General features: G+C 44.5%; 1 protein-coding gene across 1 annotated transcript in view; it reads left to right on the forward strand.

The window, feature by feature from the left end:
• The window catches only part of VAT1L (vesicle amine transport 1 like), a 144158-nt gene that overhangs the window by 1244 nt on the left and 118390 nt on the right, over positions 1 to 24524 (forward strand). The window contains exon 2 of the mRNA XM_024735750.1: positions 22860 to 22989. Coding sequence (XP_024591518.1) covers positions 22860 to 22989 — 130 coding nt within the window. The remainder of the gene's footprint in view (positions 1 to 22859; positions 22990 to 24524) is intronic.

Raw genomic sequence — 24524 nt, forward strand, 5'->3', positions numbered from 1 at the left:
CTCCTGCCTTCCCCCTCCCCCCACCCCCCGAACCGGCTGGGATTCCTCCTGGAGTGTTTCAGCCTCTCTTGTGCTGTTACTATATGGTCATTTCCTTGGAATTCTGGGGAGGGAGGGCTCATCCCAGAGGGTTCACTGGACCACTACTCTTGAGTGAGATGGGCCCACTCCTTCCCATCGCGGTTTTTTAAAGCCCCCAACAGACACTGCTCCCTAAAAGCAGCAGCCAGCTCACCGGTTCCCAGGTTAGACCCCCAAACTCAGAATCTGGGAGCAATCTAGAGGCAAGAAAAAGGCAAAGGAGCTTCCCCTCCCCTTTGCCGCTTTGAGAGCAGACGCAGGTTTCATTCGCCAGACTGGAAGGAGGCTGGAGAGAGGCGGTCGCTGCTCTCTGGCTCACTCATCACATATGGGGCTGGTCATGTTTGACTCTAAACACAGGGGCCTCTCCCTGGGAAATTCAGGGCAGGGGACAAAGCTCTGGCCAACTGGGGGATCCTATACAGTTCTGTTCTGTTAACGCTTGCTGAACCAAGCTGGCTGATCCCAGAAGGCAGAGCTTACCTCTGCCCTGCTCACCAATAAATTCCCAGTGCCCAGCGCAGAGCTTGGCACCCAGTATATCCTGAATAAGCTCTTGCTGAATGCCTAAGTTACTGCTGGATGAATGGATGGAGGAAAGACGCCTGGAGGGGGATTGTTGAGTCATTATTTTTCTTCACTTGCTGGTGGAAGAATGTCTATCTAGTAACATTAAAACTGTGTATTGATCATTCTCCTTCCTAAACCACCTATCAAAAATACTGTGTGTGTGTGTGTGTGTGTGTGTGTGATTTATGACCCTCCTCAAATTGAGGACTGGGTTCTAGGACTCTTTGTCAGAGTGTATTTTCAGAGAGTGAAAATGTTGAAGCTACTTTTTAAGAGAAGAGATTGTCATCCGCAGGGCAAATAGGTCTGGGTTCTCCAGCCTTTCGCTTACTGCATAAATGCTGAGAGGATCTGAAGCCTTTCGAAATAATAAATGTCAAGATGAAGGCCGGGAGACTGATTTTCAAAGCCAGACACTGAAGCCTGTTTTTCACTGGAGCCCTACACACGCACACAATGGAATCACTGCAGATCCCCCACCCCAGTTGTTCAGAAAGCTAGCCAGCCATGGGGGGTGAGGGGGCGGATTTGGAATACAGTATTGCAAAGGCCCAGATTGATTTTCATTTCCCCCAGCTGGAAGCAGAGATAATCGGTTTTGCAAGGTGGGGCTGGAATCGGTTTGTGAGGATTGCCCGCTGGGCCCTTCTTTCTCCACTAGGTTAGGACTGGCTGGCCAAAGATGCCCATTGACTGTAAGTTTAGCCTTGGAGCCAGGATGACTCATTCTGTAGTTTTATGGATCAGCTGATCGCCTCCTGGATGAAGGTTTCCCTCGTCTCTGTTCTCCCTCTCTCTCTCTCATTCTCTATTTTTAATGTAAACCTTTTATCATCAAATAGGATATGCTTTTTGCTAGAGAATAAACCACAGTTTATCTGAACTAGTAGTATTCAGACCTGGAATGAGGGTCCAAGTTGGTTACTGTATAAATTTCATGGAAATGGAAGAGAAGAGGCAGGGGGAAATACATATTTTATCTCATTTACCCCCTCATCTGTGGTCTAGCGCAGTAGGCATTATGGTAGAGCAAACTGAGGCCTGGAGATGTTCAGTAATTTGCTAAAACATCACACAGGTAGTAGAGATAGGATTTGAATCCTGGTTTGTTTCTCCTTAAAGCTCTGCTGTTTTCCTTTTATTCTATTTTGTCTCCCTCTCTGGAAAAGCCACAAGATATGTAATTTACTTCTCCGGACCTTTGGCACATAAGCTTGCTTTCTTTCCTTTCTTCAGTGAATATGGCTCCTTTGATCTGTTTATGTCTGGCTTAAGGAAACATTCTCTGGCCATTCCCAGAGTAATACGGCTTTCCCCCCAAAGTGGAGGCTTGATGGTCAAACGCAGCTCAGAAAGAACCACTGCGGGGTGTGCAGGGTGGGAGGGATAGCCCAGTCTTCCATCTAAATTGTTGCCAGAGCATCAACTTTAATGGGGAATCTGTTTCATCTACCATTCAGTGAACAATTTACACAGGAAGTGATTCAACTTGCCGAGGGGAAAAAGTGCCTGGCCTTTGGAGAAAGATGTATCCGTGTAACCTCGGTGAGCATCTCTCTCAACTTCTCCAAGATTTTTATGCCTCAACTGCAAAATGGGGATACTAAAATGAACATTATGGTGTTGAGAGGATCAGATGCAGGAAAGAGGCCCAAAGTTGGCACTAAGTAAACAGTAGTCATTGTGACCGTTATCGTATCTATGCCTGTATGACATATTTCCTGGAGACTTGATGACTTGGAGATGTATAATATAGGTAGTGTTATATCACATCTGCTTAGTGATGAAGAGTGAGACCTTCCTAGACATGAGTCCCAGCTCAGCCACCTGCTAACTGGCTATCCTAGGACTGGTCCCCTGGAGGCAGAGCCTGGGACAGGGATGCTTTTTGAAGTGGTTGATGTAAGAGGTGCTCTCGGGAGACTGGGAGCAAGGGAAGAAGGATGGGGCTGGGGAAGTAGCCAAGCAAGAGCTGGGTCTCAGCTGGATCCCACCAGGCGTTCTGGAGCATGAGTTGTACCATAGAGTCAATCTGACCTTGTAGCAATGGGGGAAGCCAAGCCTTCTGGGCCACACCTGCCCCCCCGCAGCCCCTGTCATCAGTCGGTTCTGGGCTCTGGGCTGCTTTCCAAGGGGGGATGTGGAGCCTCTGTTCCCCATGGAAGAGGGGACGGGGACTGCTCTGAGCTCTGAGCAGCCAGCTCGCCCAGCAGCCAGAGGATGGGTGCACTGCCCGGTAAAAGGGATCTGAGTGAGGCACAACCCGCGCCCTCTACACTGGTTGACCTTGACCCTGTTGCCTACTGCTCTAAACTTCAGCTTCCTGCTCTATACAATGGAGATAATAATAGCACCTCCCTTCAGAGTGCTGTAAGGGGGTTTCTGCTGAGTCACAATGAGCCCACGGTGCATCCGGACCTTTATGGTGATGTGTGGCACACAGCAAGTGATCAATGGATGCTAGACATTATTATTATTACTATAAACTGTTATTCTTGGTTTCCATAGATACCTTTTATAGTCGCTATCATTCAGACCAGCACTCTTTGGAGAGTGAAAGGAACACTGCTAATAATTACTCTGGGATAGCAGGGACAAACTGGAACCGTTCTAGGCAAACCAGGGTTTGTGGTCTCCCCTGCCCTGCCCCCCGCAGGTGTTAAGGGTCTGGTCTATGCCTTTGCTGCCAGCAGTCTTGTAACAGTGGAGGTTCTTTTGGACAGGAGCTGGTGGGATTCGAGGCTGAGAGTCTCCAGACTGGGCTGCAGGAATGTATTTAAGTGGCCATTAAGAAGCTGGTCTGTTTTGTGGCTCAAATTGGCTTGTGGTGGAAAGGCACTAATGGATTGGGGACATTTATTCTCCCAGACTGATTTACAGCAAGAGGCCACATGAAACTGCTGGAATGAGACCAACTGGATGAAAAATAGTTGCAGCCATCAGCCAATGGCTCCATTGGCTGATCTGAAAATGGGCCGAGGGCAGGCCACGCTAGAGGAAAGCCAACAGATTGGTAGGATCCTAATATATCATGAGGGTAAAGTGCACTGGAGATGGGGAGGGAACTCATATCTATTGGGCACTTGTTAGGAGCCAGCAACTGAACTGCCTGCTATACACTCTTTGTTTCATTTTATCCTAATGGCAACTCAACAAGGTCAATGTTACGATCTCCATTTTAATAATGGGGAAACTGACATTCGGAGACAAGTTAAGATCACAAACTCTTAAGTGGATGAGCAGTATAAAAATCCAAGTCTGTCTTGTTCCTGGACTCTTTACATGTGGGAGTCTGATTATCAGGGAGACACACTGACAAAGGCACAATGGACACAGAGACAATGAAAGACCAAGAGACAGAGAGAGGCAGACAGACACAAAGACCGGAATCGGAAATACAGAGAAAGAACCATGGATGCATTTGACTGATTTGAAGTATAGCTGATAAGACTCAAAATTGCATGGTGCCATCTTGTCTCCCAAAGTGGCCGTTGTGCTTCTGAACCACATTCACTTTCTGTCCATTTCCGTGGTCTGGGATGCTTTTGGGATCCAGCTAGGATCACATTGCTATGGCTGTTGACCCAGAACACCCGTGCTGATTCGATATAACCATCACTCAAGACACTGAGTTCCTTCCTCTGCCCCTGTGGCCTCCATTGGGCTATGGCTACATTGGCAACTTGAGTGCAGGATGTCACCAAACAACACAGCATTAAAGTGTCCCTGACAAGGCCAATCCAATGAAATATGGCCAATATGATCTTCCCTGAGTTTATTCAAATAAAGAAGTGGAGTGTATGAGGTTAAGTGACACAGATGTTTGTAAAACTGAGAAACTGCTTGGAGGGTCTTAAGACCGGAGCCAGGAGCCACTATGGCAGAGAGATTGGAATAAAGTGCTCTGAGTCACACTGAGCCCTGTTTGGTGATGAGAAGGTAGAGATGCTGCTTCTGGGGTCTTTCTTATTCATCGAAGTTTGCCTTTTCCCATTATCTTGTCCTCCCTGGAGAGGGCTGGTGATGGTGACAAGGTTTGCTCTTGATGCAATAACGGAATGGACTTCCTGTCTCCCCAGCAATTCGAGGAAGAAAGGAAGCCCAGAATCAGTGTGTCTTCTATTTCATTCAAAAAGGAAATGTAGAACATCTCACAGGACATCTGACATAGAGCAGGTTCCCATAAACAGCAGCCTGATCTTAATTAGACAGAAGCCAATGGCAGTTGCTCATAATGGGCAAAGGGAGTGATGACTGATACTCAAGCTCACTCTACCCTCCACCGGCAGCACCTTTGGAGCAATGAAGCCTATCACCCTTGTCATTTTTCATCTGCCGCTCACCCATGAGTTTATCATCTTTGCTTGCTATGAAAAAGGGACTCAGAGATGAAGTGGAAAGAGTGAGAGGCTACAACAGATCTGAGTTCTTACCCTAACCCTACCTCACCATGGCTGTGTGATGGTAGGCAGACAGCACCTTCACCTTGTGCGTACCCTCACGTTGGTAATAACACCCTCTTTTTGGTATTGTTATGAAGACTGGCTGAGAGGCTGTGAAAGTCCTCACTGCTCCTTGCACATAGTGGGCACTCAGTAAAAGTTATTTTCCTTCCTCTGTTACCGGGGCTGCAAAAGACAGAACTGGGACACGACCCCATCCTCCCATTCCCTGTCTTGATAATCTCCCACCAAACTACATGGGCAGCAGGGACTAGGGTGCTGGCTTTTGAGTCTTATGCCCAGGGTTGGGAATGGATTTGGACTGATGTATTGCTACCCTAACCAGCTCTGTGTACACTCATTTGGGGGTAGCAGCACAGATTTCTCTGATAGCTGGGTGTGCAAAACAGCCCAGCCTCTGGAGTTTGGTTCACACTCATCCAGAAGAGCCCAAAATCCCACGACCTTTGGGCAAATCACTGACATTCAGCGCCAAAAACAAAGCTCACCCAGACATGGGGAATAGCGCCCCCGTGACCCCAAGTTCCTGCCACTTCTTATTCTTCATAGGGATCTTTTTTGGCATCTTGGCATTTGTCATAGAAGAAAACGTTTAATTAGAAACAAGAAGACGCTCTTCCTAGGAAAGGGCAGTGGGCGTGTAATCTCAAATTAGTTTGATTCCTCTGTGTGTGATCTCACACAGAACATCGGTTGGAGCCATGGTATTAAAATGAGTAAATGTAATGTTTGAAGGCCCAAGAGACAAAATAGATGCTCCAGTGAAAGGGGCTGTTTCATCTTTAAATGTGATATTTTCTTGATGACAGCCTGCAGTGAACTTCTGTCCTCAGTCTCCATCTGTCAGTGACCCTTGATCTCTCAGCCTAAGCCTCTTCCCCAGCACTGTCCTGGGGGCAGGAACATGAGAGTCAGTGGTTCCCCAGACAGAACCCCCTTGGCAAGTTAAAGCATGGGGTCCTCTTACTCCTGACTTCTCCAAACACCTGTAGTCCCCAGAGCCCATTGCAGGGTAATTATCTTCTGTGAAAGGAATGATAATGATTCATTTCTTGGGCTGGCACTGAAAAAACACCCAAACTGGATGGGAGGCAGGATGCTTTTTGTTATAAAAGAGTTAATGTTTGAAGTGAAGCAGATGTGGATTCAAGTCCTGAATCTGATCATTTTAGCAATCTCTATAAACTTGGGGAAATGACTTACTCATTTGAAACCTCTGTAACATGGGTATAATTATAGTCCTTACGGGGTAATTTTGTGTGTGTCAGGATCAAAAGAGAGATCATGTCTAAAGTATTTAGCAATGATGTTGGCATATTTAATATTTGTTGAATGAATGAAGTCCTTGTCATATAGTGTACGTTTAATATATATTAATGGTGTGGTAAGGAGGAGATGCAAAAAAATAGGACATTAGAAAGTCCCTCCATGTGTCATAAAGTTTTCTGGATGGAGTCCCTAGTCAGATTCCACATGTCTTCCCTGAGGGGTACAAGACCCTAACATCAAAAGTAGCCTGGAAAGAACGTGCCACCATGGCATGACGTAAACAAGAAGATCCAGATGAATTCCTGAAGGAACAAGAGAGGAAATGGAACCCAAATGCATCGTGCTCCTACCGTGTTCCAGAAGCTGGGCCAAGCTTAGGGACTTTCAAAAAGAAGACCAGTCACTTTTGCTCTGACCTCTCTTTCCTTCATTTCAGCCTTGGTGACTGTCACGATGAACTTGTCCCTGGACTTCTAGGCTCTCCCCTTTCCTGACCCTTCCATCTTTTATCTTCTCTCTCCTCATCTGTTAGCTTCATGTGCTCCTACTGCAATGAGCTGCCTTCTTGAGACTTGGAAAGATGGTGGCCTTTCGCCCCAGCTGCCTTCTGCAAGGTTAGCAAGCCCCATTGCAACGAGAACTTTCTTCTCCCAATTTTCATATATCAAGGAAGGAATCTGATTGGCCCTTCATGAATCACATACCAGCCCCTGGATGTCCCTCTCTCTGTTTGGCCCAAGGGAGTGAGGTGCTGTGATTGGCCACATTTGTGCCCCATTCTGTTCTATTCTGACCTAGAAGAACGGGGCCTCATGATTGACAGCCCCACCAGGAGCTCATGAAGCGTGTGTGTGTGTGTGTGTGTTCGGGGTGGGGGTGGGGTAGATACTCTAAATGGAATGGAGGGCAGTTATCAGACAGCGTGGGTAAGAGACACACTGGACTGATCAAAACGGCAGTCATCATGGGGATAGAAGATGCTTCTTCACCCAGGAAAAGTGAAGAATCAGGCAGGGGACTGGAGAAGGCAGCTCCATTCCCTGTCTTGGGACTTTACATCTCTCAGCACCAAGTTACTGAATCGTATTAAATAACGTATATAATATTTTCAACTTTGAGGCCCATCATCTTTAAAACCTCTGGTCATCTTGGACATTCCAGAAACTCTCTCTGTTCTCATTTAAGTGATGAACACCAAGCCTGGGGCTTGGGTAACAGTAGGCGCTCAATCAGTGTTTGGGGGAACGAGTGAATATACTGGGTTGCCCAAAAAGTTCATTTGGGTTTTTCTGTACCATCTTATGGCAAAGCCCAAACAAACTTTTTGGCCAGCCCAATGTTACTGACTTTCCCCAAATTGTTAGTGTACATTCTGGCAGAAGCGGCAGTGTCACTTGTAAATGTGGCATTCCTAATACAAACAGTGGCCCGTCCACGCCAGTGTGCCTTCAGCCTCCCCTCTGCCATCTCAGCTTTCTCTGACAGAAGTCTACATCTCTCCAGCACGCACGTCTTTGAGTGGGGACTTTAAAGAATACCAAAGGAGCTATGTTTTTGGAGAGTTTTACTTCTCCTTGACACAGTCTGTTCTCTTGAAACTAGAGATCACTTTAAAAAAAATAAATTTATTTATTTATTTATTTTTGGCTGCATTGGGTCTTCACTGCTGCGCACGGGCTCTCTCTAGTTGCAGTGAGCGGTGGCTACTCTTCGTTGTGGTGCATGGGCTTCTCATTGCAGTGGCTTCTCTTGTGGCGGAGCACGGGCTCTAGGCACGCGGGCTTCAGTAGCTGTGGCACACGGGCTCAGTAGTTGTGGCTCACAGTCTCTTGAGCACAGGCTCAGTAGTTGTGGCGCACGGGCTTAGTTGCTCCGCGACACGTGGGATCTTCCCGGATCAGAGCTCGAACCCGTGTCCCCTGCATTGGCAGGCAGATTCTCAACCACTGCGCCACCAGGGAAGCCCCTAGAGATCACTTTCTGAACCCTCTAATAACTACTTTCCCGAGGCTGGGAAATGTGGGCCTCTGACTTCTCGAGATTCTCTGTAATCTCCTCCGTATTGCCGTGCGGCTCCATCGGGGACCGGAGGCTGGGGCTCTTGGAGAGAACCTGGCGTGCTGCTTCTGATGACGGTTATTCCAAGAGCACCTGAACTCAAGTGTTCCTGTGATGCTGGTACACCTGGGGTCGCCAGGCCCTGCCAGCCTGGGTGTTCAAACAATATTTCACTAAACTAAACGTATGGTGGTAACCCTTGTGTAAGATACCCACACATCAAATCATGCTGTCCACCTTAAATTAATACAGTATGTCAATTACAGCCCAGTAAAACTGGAAAGTAAGTGAATAAGTATTTCAAGCTATTGGGGGAAAAAAGCCCCTTTTAAAACAGTATGTCCGTGACTCTGTTCCTACCTTCCTTTGTAGGTATCAGGCCCCCCACCTTCAACACCTCCCAGATAGTTGCAGGGGTTTCTTAGGGGGTGTAGCTTGGATGCTCAGAAGCACAGTTCTGGCTCCTCCCCATAGACCAAAGCCGCCCAGCATGTTTCCCCGTTTCTTCTCCAACCCAGGTGGAGGCTGGTTCTCTGCTTAGGCTGTGGTCCCCTTTCCACCCAATACAGGTTATAAAGCAGCATGTGCTACCTTCTGTATTAATCCTCCTCCTGTTTGGAGCTAATAATAATGACCGTCTTGTCATTAATCATTTATCATCATTATTATCATAATGACCTTTACTGAGTGATTTCTATGTGCCGTGGGCACCATATTAAGCGTTCTGTAGAAATTTCTATGATACCAAACATTTTCCAGATGAAGGGAAAGGATCAGAGAAATAAGGGAACTTGCTAAAGATCACACATCTCATAAGACAAAGGGAGCTGGGATTTCAGCCAGGGTTTGCTGAAATCAAACTTCACTCCCACTCTTCACTGCTCAGTCCTAGACACAAGCCCCTGAAGTTGAAGGGCAATCTGAGTTGGACCAAACACCACATTCAGAGTCAAACCTTCCTCTTGCATTGCCACAGGCTTCCTCATCTAGGCTTCTGTTCTCCAACTCAGATTACCCTTAGGATGAGTTTTTCTCTTTCCCCCAGAAGGCTTATCTGCTCTTCATCCAAATAGATACATAGTGGGGCTCAGACACTCTAAATTCTACAGTAAACTCTGATGAAACTTTCAAACTGCACTCTACAAAGCCTCCCGCCCTTCCTCCCAATGCAGACACACCTGCTTCTTACAACAGACAATCCATCAAGTAACGGACTTAAAACAATAAAAAGATCCCTGTCTAAGATCAGAAAGAATTGCTTTTCATTTATCTATGCTACACATAGTTCAATCAGCTAATGGGGAGTTATTAAACCCACTGTTCCTATCATTGGTCTGAATGATTTCGTAATTGGATTCTCTGTATCCTCCAGCTAAACTGAATAAAACTGTTCCAACTGGGGACTCTGTACTAAACTCTGACTCAACGTTTCTGCAGCCAGAACCCAGGATGCGTAATGCAGCTAAAAACGTGCCCACCTTCCCAAAGACAGCCCTTTCTGCTTTCAGATCCTGGAGAACATTTCTGTCTGCCCGCAGAGGAGACGTCCCATGCCCCTGGGACTGCTCCTTCGTAGGAAATAACGAGCAAAGGCAATTTGCACCCCCTTACCCACTGAGTCCACATCTCTGCCCTCAGCCAACAGCGTTTATGGGACACTTGACTTCTTCTTTTTTCTCTTTTAACATTTTTTGTTCCTTTTCCTATTCTTTTTTCCTTTTGTATCCTAGATTTAGCTGGCATGATTCACCCTTGAATAGAAACCCAGTTTCCAGTATAACTGAGAAGCACGGTCAAATTCTGTTGAGTCCTTTAGAAAACACCAAAGCTGGATGCATGCGTGCTACGAAGAAAAACTTCTCTTCCCGTTTAGATCCGCTCACTGCCTCCTGCTCCCTCCAGACTCTCTCCCTGTGCTCTTGAAACTCTCCCAGATTCTCAAGCCCTGCCCTTGCTATCTCTTGTCTTTTGCATCTATCTTTGCTCACCTTTCACATCTGTTCTTTTATGTTCCAGGATAAATATTTGCTCTTCCCAAAGCACAGCAATCAAGCAGGTCTTTGTTCTTCTCAGCTTTCCCCTTGCTACATGACAAGGCTGCCAACCAATATTCCCTCTAGCAGAAGGAAGGAAAGAGCTTGAATCACTCCTTGGTGTTTTCCTACTTACACCTTCAGTGGAGGAATCATCGTTGGCAAGGCTAGAATATACCCTGGGCTAAGCAGAGAACGTGGGAGAAATGGATTTTAAGGCAAACTCTCTGCCTTGGAATTGCACACAGTCCATGAGGAAGACAGCAGGGCAGTGACTGTGCTACTGCCTCCTTCTTAGGCTAATGAATTTTTTTTGTTGAAGTAGAGTTGCTTTACAATGTTGTGTTAGTTTCTGACGCACAGCAAAGTGATTCAGTTTTACATATACATATTATTTTTCATTCTTTTCCTTTATGGTTTATTACAGGATATTGAATATAGTTCCCTGAGCTATACAGTAGGACCTTGTTATTTATCTATTTCATATATAGTAGTTTGTATCTGCTAATTCCAAACTCCTAATTTATCCCTCCCCCACCCCCTTTCCCCTTTGGTAACCACAAGTCTGTTCTCTATGTCTGTGAGTCTGTTTCTGTTTCGTTAATAAGTTCATTTGTGTCATGTTTTAGATTCTACATATAAGTGACATCATATGGTATTTGTCTTTCTCTTTCTGACTTCACTTAGTGTGATAATCTCTAGTTGCATCCATGTTGCTGCAAATGGCATTATTGCATTCTTTTTTATGGCTGAGTATTATTCCATGGTATATATGTACCACATCTTTTGTATCCATTCATCTGTCGATGGACATTTAGGTTGCTTCCATGTCTTGGCTATTGTAAATAGTGCTGCTATGAATATTGGGGTGCGTGTATCTTTTTGAATTTGAGTTTCATCTTTTCTGGATACGTGCCCAGGAGTGGGATTGCTGGATCATATGGTAACTCTATTTTTAGTTTTTGGTTTTTTTTGCGGTACGCGGGCCTCTCACTGTTGTGGCCTCTCCCGTTGCGGAGCACAGGCTCCGGACGCGCAGGCTCAGCAGCCATGGCTCACGGGTCCAGCCGCTCCGCGGCATGTGGGATCCTTCCGGACCGGGGCACGAACCCGTGTCCCCTGCATCGGCAGGCGGACTCTCAACCACTGCGCCACCAGGGAAGCCCTATTTTTAGTTTTTTGAGGAACCTCCATACTGTTCTCCATAGTGGCTGCACCAATTTACGTTCCCACCAACAGTGTAGGAGGGTTCCCTTTTCTCCACACCCCCTCCAGCATTTGCTATTTGTAGACTTTTTAACGATGGCCCTCCTGACTGCTGTGAGGTGGTACCTCATGGTAGGTTTGACTCACATTTCTCTAATAAAGGCTAATTACATTTAAATACTAATTAAGTAAAATTAAAAGTTCAGTTCCTCACCCACACTAGCCACACTTCAAGTGTTCAGTAACCACACATGGCTAGTGGCTGCCATATTGGACAGAGCAGATACAGAACATTTCCATCACTGCAGAATATTCTTTGGACAATGTTGCTCTAGTCTACCTTATTCGTTTTCCCACTGAAACAACTGTTTTAGGAAGCACAGTTTTTATCAGCAGCAATGACTTAGGAGATAGCTGTCATGTTATAGCAAAAATGGACTGTTTCTCTGTGGGAACCCTGCCCCTCTGGGGCTCCAGTGAGAAGTCAAGCAGTAAGCGCTTTGCACTGTCTCATAATGCTTTCTCCCCTCATGGAGAGGTGGGATGAGGCTGGAGAGCTTGGGAGAATGGAAGCAAAGGGCGCAGCCATGCCTAAGTGACACTTAGCTGTGGAACCTCCATGACTCCTGCAAAGCGAGTTAGTAACTGCCCTCCCTGTGCTAGTTGTGACCCGTGTCCCACTGCCTGTTAGGGAATTGTCATACTGTGAAGTCATTTATTTCGTTGATCTCTGAACTCTTGGGAACCAGAGATGTCATTGTCACTGTTGTAACACTGTCACTGTTGTCCTGAGCCAGGTCCCAAATCATGGAAGGTCTGTTGAATTTAAATTAAATTAGTTTGAATGTTCTACACAACCAGTCACTGCCAGGCATTTGTTTGAAGTCAATGACTCCGTCAACATCTAACCTGGACCACAGAGATTTTAACCTTTTCAAGAACCTTCTTAGGAATAAATACCTGCTGTGTCCCCAGGAGAGGCTGAGAGTAAATAAATAACTCCAGGTCCAGAAATCAAGGGGTCAGTCTTGGACAGCTTGTTTTGGACCCATTCATGCCATGCTTTTCTGTTTCTGTTGAAAATGGCTCTTGATATTTAGATTCTCAGTGTATCTCCTTGGTCACTTTGTTCCATGTTTGAAATACTACCGATGTGGTTTTTTTGTTTGTTTGTTTTTTTGCGGTACGCGGGCCTCTCACTGTTGTGGCCTCTCCCGTTGCGGAGCACAGGCTCCAAACGCGCAGGCTCAGCGGCCATGGCTCAGGGGCCCAGCCGCCCCGCGGCACATGGGATCTTCCCGGACCGGGGCACAAACCCGCGCTCCCTGCATCGGCAGGTGTACTCTCAACCACTGCGCCATCAGGGAAGCCCCCTACTAACCCAATTTTGAGATGAGGAAACTTAGGTTCAGGGAGAGGAAGCTACCCACGCGAGGAGGAGCCAGTAAGCAAAAGCGAAGGATTTAAATTTAGCTTTGGTGACTGCAGAGGGTGTCAGCAAAGCTAACAATTCTTTGGGAAAGCCTTTCCGGGGCTCATTGTTTTGACTCCATGGTTATCTTCTCTGTGAGCCCATCTCCTGGTGACCGGGTGAGCTCTCTGGCTACACTTCTGTAAAACCACTCATCACGCTGCATTGTGAGCAGCTTTCATGATTCTGTTTCCCCATGAGAAATTGAACCCCCTGTTAACTGTGGGTATCCAATACTAAGTGTCTGCTCTGTATATAGTAAGTGCTCAATGTGATAGATGAGTCGAGAAGTCCCCTCTTTGTAACTGGGAAAACTGAGTGATGCTCTCTCAGAAGAAAAGCAAAGGGCAGTAGCCTCTGGAAACATCACTTGCTTTCATCCCTTGGCTTTGTAAACCTCAATGCGCCTCCGTTTTGTTCTCTGTGAAATGTAGGTAATGTCGTGTATCTCTTTGCCTTGTTATGGTTGTTGGAAAAATTAAATATCACACTTATAAAACACTGAACACCATGCCTGATACACAGCACGCACCACATAAATGTTATCTACTACAATGACTCACCACCAATAAGTCCTTTTCTCCCCATGCCCCATCACTTGAGGAATTAGAATGGGGATTTCTAGAGATTCTACTAGCTTCTTGGGGCCCCCCGCCCCACCCAGCACAAAGCCCTATATGAGAACTGGTCTCAGAAAGGGTCCATTTCTTCTTGAACAGTCTTCTTTCTGGAAACAGCTGATTTGGGGCTACTTAGAGCAATTTTTCTCAGTGCTGATGGCACGTGAGAATGTGTGCTTGGGTGAAACAGACTCTCAAAGTTAGAGCCAGGATGTACACGTTAAAATATATATATCACCACGATGATCCTGACATGCATCCAGAAAATGATTATTCTTGAAGCTTGGTCAGCCTGCACCCACATGGTCCGCAGTTATTGCCGCTGGGGGAGGGTACTGACTGCCGTCGCTCACAGAGTGAGGCTCACGGTCTTAATACAGTATTTGTTTAACATGAATTCAAAGTATCTTGGAGATGTTTCAGAGAATCATAGAGGTCACGATTTAAAGAAACTTAAAAAATGTCAGCTAGTTCTACGTCTTGAATTCCCTCCATGAGCTTCACAAACACCCTTAGTAACCTGGAACGTGACAGCCTATCCAACATTTCTTTTTAAATGATTAACTTCAATAAACAAAATTACTCTGTCAAAATCTTCTACAAGTTTCTGAATGCTTATTCTCAACTTCTGTACACATCTTCTCCCGACTGACAGCGACTAGTTCAAAGACCGGCATCCGTGCATGGACCACGTTTTGATTAGCTTTCATGTAGTGGAGGCCGGAGCAGTGATGATGTAGAAGAGATGGGAGAATTGCTGGAGTGGTGTTTGGAGCAGCGAGAAGAGATGAGATGAGGTGCGCAGTGGAGGGAATGACTTTGCTGTCCAATATTTTAATCAGCAATTTAGACATAAAAATCAATGGCATGAAAACTGCATTTTCAGAGGACACAAATCCAGGAGGAAAAGCCAATTTTTTTGGATGAAAGAATTAGGATCCAAGAAAGAGCCAGACAAATCGGAATGATGAATCTAATCTAATAAGACCACATTTAACATGAGTAAATATAATTCTTTGGACTAGGATCAAAAAATTCAACTGCCCTAGAGGACGAGAGAGCTTTTCATTTTCTTATCTGTTTAATCATCATCTATTAATTTTTACCTTGTCTCATTCCAAAGACAGCTTGAAATAGCTTAAAAAGAAATAGATAGGGTAGCGATCCTCTAAGTGTGCTTCCCAGACCAGGAGCAGCAGCACCTGGAAATCTGTTAGAAATGCAAATTCTGGGGCTTCCCTGGTGGTGCAGTGGTTAAGGATCCACCTGCCCATGCAGGGGACACGGGTTCGAGCCCTGGTCTGGGAAGATCCCACATGCCACAGAGCAGCTAAGCCCATGCGCCACAACTACTGAGCCTGCGCTCTAGAGCCCAAGAGCCACAGCTACTGAGCCTGTGTGCCACAACTATGCAAGTCCGCGCACCTAGAGCCTGTGCTCTGCAATAAGAGAAGCTGCTGCAAAGAGAAGCCCGTGCACCACAACGAAGAGTGGCCCCTGCTTGCCGCAACTAGAGAAAACCCACGTGCAGCAATGAAGACCTAACACAGCCAAATTAATTCATTAATTAATTTTTAAAAAAAGAAAGAAAGAAATACAAATTCTTGGACCTCCCCCATAGACCTACTTAGTCAGGAATGCAGGGATGGGGCCCAGCAATCTGTGTGTTTACAAGTACTCCTGCGAATTCTGATGCACAGTCAAGTGTGAGATCGAATCTAATAGAGTTTAAGATTTATTTTAATGGGAACTCCAAAGCATTCAGAAAGTTAAGATGAAGTTGAGTGTTAGGATAACATAGAGAATGAATGCCAGGAAGCTCTGCAGTGTGTGGGGAGGGGTGCTACAAATTTGGTTCAGAGCTTCCTAGTAGCCAATGCAAAGAAAGAAATATAATCAGTTTCTACACTGCACTGGGCCTGTAAGAGCCACACAAACAACCTTTGTGCTGAAATTTGAGGAAAAATTCCCTGTCTTCATAAAGAAGAGAATGTGTATTTTAACAAATATTATGTTCAACAATATCCCTTCAGTAAGTACAACAGTGGGTTACTGAAGGTTGTTTCTTTGGCCATGTATCTCCCAATTGAACCAATGATGGGGCAAGATTAGGGATTTCTATTGAGTGTGAAATCGAAATATGTGATTGGGCTCTATTGAGCTGCATCAGTAAAGAAGCAGTCTTCTGGAAGAGGAAGGCTTTCATCGTACTGTTCTCCGTGTAATGGTCTGAGTGTTTGGATTCCTGTGGTCCATGCTGAGGATACTGATGATCTGAGGGAGGAACAAGACGGCAAGAGATCTAAAATCCTTTCCCATGAGCCACCCCTGCCTTCCTTTCACCTGGAAAATAAAAGGGGACCTTCTCCATATCTACTTGCCTCTTCTTTGCTAAATCCTTCACTGGGCCAACTTTATCTCAAATTGGAAAATTAATAAACTATAACTGGGCTGATTCCTCTGTCACCCACTTAGTGGTGTCCTTTAAGAAATAATTTATAAGCTTTTGCACAGCAAAGGAAACCATGAACAAAACGAAAAGACAATCTACAGACTGGGAGAAATTATTTGCAAATGATGCAACCGACAAGGGATTGATTTCCAAAATATACCAACAGCTCATACAGCCCAATATCAAAAAAACAAACAACCCAATCAAAAAATGGGCAGAAGACCTAAATAGACATTTCTCCAAAGAAGACATACAGGTGACCAACAGGCACATGAAAAGATGCTCAACATCGCTTATTAGTAACGAAATGCAAATCAAACCCACAATGAGGTATCGCCTCTCACTGGTCAGAATGGCACCATCAAAAAGTTTACAAACAATAAATGCTGGTATAGAGAAAAGGGAACCCTCCTACACTGTTGGTGGGAATGTAAATTGGGGCAGCCACTATGGAGAACAGTATGGAAGTTCCTCAAAAAACTAAAAACAGAGTTGCCATATGATCCTGCAACCCCACTCTTGGGCATATATCCAGACAAAGCTATAATTCGAGAAGATACATGAACCCCTATATTCACAGCAGCACTGTTTACGATAGCCAAGACATGGAAGCAGCCTAAATGTCCATCAACAGATGAATGGATAAAGAAGATACATATATACATATATATGCATACACATATACATACATACAATGGAATACTACTCAGCCATAAAAAAGAATGAAATCATGCCATTTGCAGCAACATGGATGGACCTAGAGATTATCATACTAAGTGAAGTAAGTCAGTAAGAGAAAGACAAATACCATATTATATCACTTATATGTGGAATCTAAAAAAAATGACACAACTGAACTTATTTATCAAACAGAAATAGACTCACTAACATAGAAAACAAACTTATGGTTACCAGAGGGGAAAGGGTGGTGGAGGGATAAATTTAGGAGCTTAGGATTAACAAAGAAATGAAATCATGCCATTTGCAGCAACATGGATGGACCTAGAGATTATCATACTAAGTGAAGTAAGTCAGTAAGAGAAAGACAAATACCATATTATATCACTTATATGTGGAATCTAAAAAAAATGACACAACTGAACTTATTTATCAAACAGAAATAGACTCACTAACATAGAAAACAAACTTATGGTTACCAGAGGGGAAAGGGTGGTGGAGGGATAAATTTAGGAGCTTAGGATTAACAAAGACACCCTACTGTATATAAACGAAACGACAGGGACCTACCTATATGGAAACGAATCTGAAGAAGAATATATACATGTATACGTATAACTGAGTCGCTTTACTGTCTACCTGAAACATTGTAAGTCAACTATCCTTCAATTAAAAAAGAAATAAATTATGTCTTCTTTGATATTATTAGCATATCCAACGGAAATTAACAGAGCCCAAGCCAGAGCTTTGGGGACAAGAATACACAGCAGCCTACCATGGTTTATAGGTAACAGAATGACAGCCTAGTGGTCAGAAACTCCAACTTTGGAGCCATATAAAAAGGGCTTGTACCCCAGTTCTGGTACCTACAATAGGGCCTTGGACAAGGTACTATACCTTCTTTAGGCTTAACCATCCTCCTGAAAAATATGGAGATGAAAATGGTCCATACCTTAATACCCAACCTGTAGCATCATCATCAAGTGAGCAACATTTGTTGAGTCTAGTAGAACATGAAGTGCAGACAGCTAGACATCTCCCATGAGACTTTACAGGGCTGACATCCATCACTTCATAGATAATAGAAAACAAAGTACAGACGCCAAGGCTAGCTTGCCTTCCTTCAGCTTCTAGATAGAATCTGAGCATCCCAAGTCAGTGTCTTTTACCAAGACCACCAAGCATCTCTTCCTCTCTACCTCAGCTTTGATTTTGATAATATTTTAAGCAGAGCCCACAGATAAAGAACCATCAAGCAAACAGAGTATGAGAGCTGGGGTGGGGCCGGGGGGGGAGTGGGCTTCACAGACGGAGCCAAGGTCCCGCAGCGCACTGATGGCAGTGCAGGAAGTGGAACCCACGCACCCTGCATCTGTTTCCTTCCACCATTTTTCTCTTAGTCTTCTTGCCCCCGATTCTTGACACAACTGATTTTAGTACATTGAATTTACTTGCGTTGCAGATTTCATGGTGTCATGGGGTATAAGATAAGCAAGGAGCTTGAAGATCTCGATTCAAGTCTCAGCTCTCCCATGGACTAATTGTGTTGTCTTTGGCATAGTCAGCTTTCTTATTTGAGGCTCAACATTCACATCTGTCTAATGGGAATAATAATATCTGCACTTCTTGCCTTTCTAGGATTGTTACAAGGTTTAATGAGATGTGTATAAAAGCACCTTATAGACTGCACTACGCTATGCAAATGAAAGAGTTATTTTGTAAAGAGACTCTGCCTCCAAATTTCCCTGTACCCCCCTCATTCTGTGTTTTGAGTTTTTCAGGGTCCCTTTCTCATACCTCGGCCTTCATTCCTTCAGGATGCTAAGTCTCAGTAATAACCCTTTAAGCCTATTATTTGACTAATAATTTAGTGTGGGAGGGAAACAAAACAGCCTTATCTTTATAATTATACCAATATTTGAGAAACACAGGATTACTTAGAAGACCATTACATCAAGCGCTTCGCAGCAGTATTTCTTTTTGCAATGCTCTCAAATGTTTAAGAGCCATGTAAAAATTAGGTAAGAGACAATTACCCCTGATATGGGCCTGAGTCATCAGGCATAGTCATTACTACCCCTCAAAATTTCCAGGTGAAAAATCAAATTATCTTAGCGAATACTGGACACTATAATTATGATGATGTATGGCTTGATGTGCCCCTGTGTTTTCCTGTTGTGTTGGGGAAAAAAAGTGTTTGACAGACCCAAGTTTCAGTTCATGGGTTCACCATTCATTGTCTGTGTGGCCTTGGGCAAAGAACTTATTATCTCGAAACAATGTTGCTGGTTTTGTTTGAAAAAAGAAAAAAATGAGGTCAGTAATGGCTGTCCAGTGGGTGATTTAGGGTTATTGATTATGGTACTTGTTTTAATTTGTATTTTGGTTTCATGAGACAGAGACCATACACATAACCTATTATAAAGACATGCGTGAAGTATCAAAGGAACTCTTGGATATTTGGGGCAGGAGGCACGTGGGGCTGGGTTTCACCACATGTAGAGACTGAACCCTTCCATCCCTGATAACTGAGCAGTGAGGTTTGTATAACTCACCCTGGTATAGCCTGTTAGGTTGGCTCTGTGACCCAGCTCAGTTCTATTTTTTTGACATCCTTTCTGGTACCAAGTTTTTCTCCTGATGCATGTTTCCCAATTCATAGTTTTTGAGAGAACATCCAGTTCTCAGGCCAGCTCATTTACTTTATACTGAATGGGCTCCTGCTTAGATTGTGAATGGCCACTCCTCCAACATTGGGTCCACCACTGGGTCAATCAGTGGGCAAAGAGACAAGAAGTCATAAACCTGGTCCCTTGGATGTGCCCCTTCGTCAAGGGCAGTGGCTGAAGTTTCCTTAGAGACGGAGTAGGGCGTCATCTGTGAGGGCTCAGTTTCTAGGCTTGGCTTCGATTCGGATCCTGACTTTGACAGTTTCTAAAGACGCGACCTTACACAAGTAACTTAGTCTTGTGGAGTCTAAGTTTCCTTATCTAAAAAATGGATCTGATAGTTCACACCTCGTAGGAGTGTCACTGAGTCTTAAGTAACAAAAGGGAAGTGTTTAGCACGGTTTCTGCCACGAATTGAACCCTCAGTAAATGCTGGATGGGTCCATATCAGGAGGAGGTGTGTGGGCAGGCACCATGAAACAGGTCTGATGCAACACATAAGGGTACTTCATTAACAACTGTTCACATCCTCTGTGTGTTGAGATGAACAACAATGACCCGTCCTCTGTCCCCTGGGATACACCTCCTTCATGTTTCTGTCCTCAAGTTGGCTGGCACTCTCCACGATCCTGACAGAATCACTGCATGCCTCACTGACAAAATGGGATGCTACAGGATTTTGAAAGGTCTGCCTTAGCCCTTCTCGCTGGAATCAAGTAGCTGGCTCCCCGTTTACAATCACTGGGCCCACTTCACGCTGCATGGAGATTGAAGGCCGCCGTATTGAGCAGCGTAGAAAGCGTCTAGGATGCAGCCTTCTCCAGGGGGCTGGAGCGTTTACGGCACTGTCAAGTCATTTCTTCTGGCATTTTTCCATCAGGGTCTTGGGAAATCCTAAGTTTTCACACAGAGGATATAATGCAGTGAGCTAAAATATGCGTGAAATGAGATGGGGTGTTTGACTTGGGACGTAGAAATTCCTTTTATTGTTATACAGCGATGCTTTATTTATTTGATTGTGTCAGAAAATGGACTATTTCACAGAAGTGAAGCTTATAGATACCTGAAGTTTTCCCACTTCAGCTCTGAAACTATTTGTAACTCTTGTTTAATGGGAATCTTCCTAAAACGTATCTCACACATCAGCCTTCTTCTTAACAGAAGATGCAGATATTATTATTGAGTACTTACTATGTACTTGGCACCATTCTTAACGCTTAACTCTTATTAACAACCCTGTGGCATGGGTGCTACCGTAGCCCCCATTTCACAGACAAGGAAATTGAGGCTTAGAGAAGTTGAGTAACTGAGCCAAGGTTACACAAGGAGAAGTCATGGAATTGAGATCTGTGCCCAGGTCTCCCCGAGCTCTTAAAAAACTGGCCACATTATTGGAGAACATTCTGGTTAATAAATGACCCTAAGAACTATTAACCATCAAAGCAGGACCTTTGGAAGTCTACACATACATTTCAGGAATGTGTCCATGACGCTGAGCATCCCTTGGCCACTTTTTAAAAGGAGTTAAGGGACTTCCCTGGTGGCGCAGTGGTTAAGAATCCACCTGCTAATGCAGGGGAAACCGGTTCGAGCCCTGGTCCGGGAAGATCCGACGTGCCACGGAGCAACTAAGCCCGCGAGCCACAACTACTGAAGCCCGCACGCCTAGAGCCTGTGCTCCGCAACAAGAGAAGCCACCACAATGAGAAGCCCGCGCAAGACAATGAAGAATAGCCCCTGCTCGCCGCAACTAGAGAAAGCCTGCACGCAGCAAGGAAGACCCAATGCAGCCAAAAATAAATAAAATAAACACATTTTTTAAAAAAGGAGTTAGTACTCAAACTGGCAGCACATTTTTTGGGATATTCATGAATATTCCTTCATCCAGTGGATGTTGCTTGAGTCCCTACTGTGTTGCTGTGGGCATAATGTATGCCAGGTATTCTGGAAGCAAAGAAACACGAGGCATGCAGCTGCCTTCAGAAAAGGCACATGTTAGAGATACTTCAATGGGGCAATATGTGCATCTGGCCTCATTCGTGTCCAGAAAAACCTAAAGAAAGGGATGATTCTTGAACCCATCTTTCAAGGAAGTCATCCTCCTTGCCCTTATCCATTCCTTATGGGTGAGACTGATGAGTAGAGACCAGGGGATGTAGGTAGAGTTAGATGCTTCCTTGGCTCCAAAGAGGCCAAGGAAGAAATGGGCCACCTGTGTTTAAGAAAGAGTTCGCCTCTTACTTGAAAAAGAAGCTGTGGCCGGACGCTAACAGGCCTTGGGCCAGACCGAGGAGTTTGGTTTCTATAACCCGTGTCTTTCTTAGATGGCAGCTTATGAAAACAGGCAGTACGTTAGAACCACAGCTGGTGGGAAAAAATACACGTTGAGTGAGATATGTGTTCCCACTTGATTGGTTCACGGGTGTTAAATGCAATTCCCGATTGTAGCTCTTTAAAAAAATCCAACAGTTCAGAGCATTGGTAGCATAATTAGAATCAAGTGTGTGGTTGACTCAAAGGGCAATGACTTTGATATATTTTAATGATAACTTTATTTCAAAAGTAATACATTTGTAGAAAATACCTAATGACTTCTCTCAGCCAGAGGTAACTAAAGTTTTTGAAATGAACCCTCCAGTCTTCCCATCCCCAATGGTCCATCACTTTGACCTATATTCTTCGAGTCACCCTCCTGCAGCTGGACCCAACGTGGTCTCTTAATGGCTCATAGTCACCATTATGGGTACCATTTATGGCTCGGCGCTCATGTAAGTCGATGGGATGGTTGAGGTGTGACAGTTGTTTTGAGACCTTTTAGGTTAGGTCTTTTTTCTCTTTGTTTTTCATACATAGAATGGCGGATGGCCATTGTGTCTGGCTGCTTTCCATGTGTCTTCTTATAACCTCTTCCTAGTATATTTTTTACCCTTGATTAACTGCTAGAACAGCTAATGACCAGGCTGGATAATACATACTTTTAAAATAAGAGTAAGGAGGCTCTGAGTGGGAGCAAAGGGACTCTCTTTTGAATTAGAGCGTGAACTCTGCAACTGCCATTTGAAGGGCTGGGAAAGCATTAGTTGTCTAGAAAGATCACCGGTTTACTTTATTGGTGACATCTAGCTAAGTAACATTACTATTAGGCATGTTTTGTCAAAAAATTTAAAAAGAAAGGAGAGAGGAATTGGGGAGCGGGGGAAGGGAGGGAATGGGAAGGAAAGAAAACTCAAGCCAGTGCTTTCTTTCGGATCTCATTGTGAATTTCTTTTTTCATGTTTGCTGTTCACAGTGGTTTAAACTTCATTGACTTGATGGTGCGACAAGGGAATATCGACAACCCTCCCAAGACCCCCCTGGTGCCAGGATTTGAATGTTCTGGGATTGTTGAAGCTCTGGGGGACAGCGTCAAAGGATTCGAGGTAATGTTTTGACTTCAGACTGAAAGGATGATATCCATCTGGAATCCATTAAGATAATAAAAGAGTATGCAAGATATGTTTGAAATAATCTATACCGTGTCTTATTGTTATTGTCTCATTATTTGGGTTTATTAACAGTGGTTGTAAATGATAGGACTTTCCAAACGTCTCATACCTTTCCCATGTACCATCTTGTTGTTCCTGGCAACGGTCTGGTGAAGGGGCCAGGGGAAACCTTAGCATCCCCTTTATTCATTTTATACAGTTATTAATAAGGTTAAAATTAATACAGCTATGAATTTGGCCTTGTATTAACTAAGTGTACATCCCTCCTCTCTCTATCCGTGGCTCTCATTTCCCCATCACTTCAGGCTCAAAAGTCAATTACAAAACGCAAAAGTTGGGGAGAAGTAGCCTCTGTATTTTATAATTTGGTTCCTTTAAATATCTACTTAGCTGATGCATCTAAGCGATCATTTATAAATCGTTATTTCAGACACTGGGAAAGTGGCATTTTTGGATGAAGATTTTAAAGCCGAAGGGGAGAGGTAACTGACAATGAGACAGAATCGGCTATGGGTTGGTGGCTTGGGGAGTAGGGCAAGGGATAAAAAGGGTTATTATATTATTCTGACTACTTTTGTACATGTTCAAAATTCCTCATAATAAAATTTTTTATATCGCTGAAAAGATGTATGACCCTTCCTACCATTATCATGCAAATCAAGTAGGATCTTGTCTATAAAAACTGAAAAACTATGGGCAAATCAATTGCACAAAATTGCAGTAGTTTGGAGCAAGAAAAAACAGTGGAAATCAGGCATAAGAGCTCTCGCTCGACTTTAAATGCTTCCCATGGAGAGATGAAGGGACCTCACATTTGAGAATCTACCATAACTAGAAACATGGGGAAGTTACTGTTTTTCAGCCTGCAAGGTAAATATTGTTATCTCCTTAGAGATGAAGTTCAGAAGGGTTCAGTAATTTCCATGCGGTCAGAAAGATAATAAGTAGTAGCTGCAGCTGGATTCAAATCACCAGAGCCTCTTTACTCTTCCTGCAGTCCCACGCTCTTTCCCTCTGTTCTCCACCTGCAACCATTGCGACAGTTAACACAGGGAGAGAAACGCTATAAAAGGCAAAGCCAGAATGCGCCCTTGGAATTGATTCTGAGGCTGCTCAGCTCTCGGTGCCTCGGAGCCTCAACATACTGTGAAAATATCAATATGCTCCCGATTCATTATGATGAACGTCTGGAAATCTCATCCCGCTCATCCGTCTTTTTGCCGGTGGTTTCCAGATAACATGGCAGGAAAACGTTGAGAGAGAAGTAGATGCGCTTTTTCCTTTCTTTCCTATGACTTTACATTTTCCGTCCCCAGGTAAGCAATGTAACCTCACGTGGCAGCACCATCTCTCCCTGAAAGTGCTGCACGTGAGCGCTATGATCTGCTCTTCGCCCCTCCACGTGGTCCCAAAGGAACAGATCATGCCGTTTGCGCTATTCATCTTGAGCACTGGATAAATAACCCATC

The sequence above is a fragment of the Neophocaena asiaeorientalis genome, unplaced genomic scaffold (genome assembly GCF_003031525.2).
Source record: "Neophocaena asiaeorientalis asiaeorientalis breed wild unplaced genomic scaffold, Neophocaena_asiaeorientalis_V1.1 scaffold40, whole genome shotgun sequence".
NCBI lineage: Eukaryota > Metazoa > Chordata > Mammalia > Artiodactyla > Phocoenidae > Neophocaena > Neophocaena asiaeorientalis.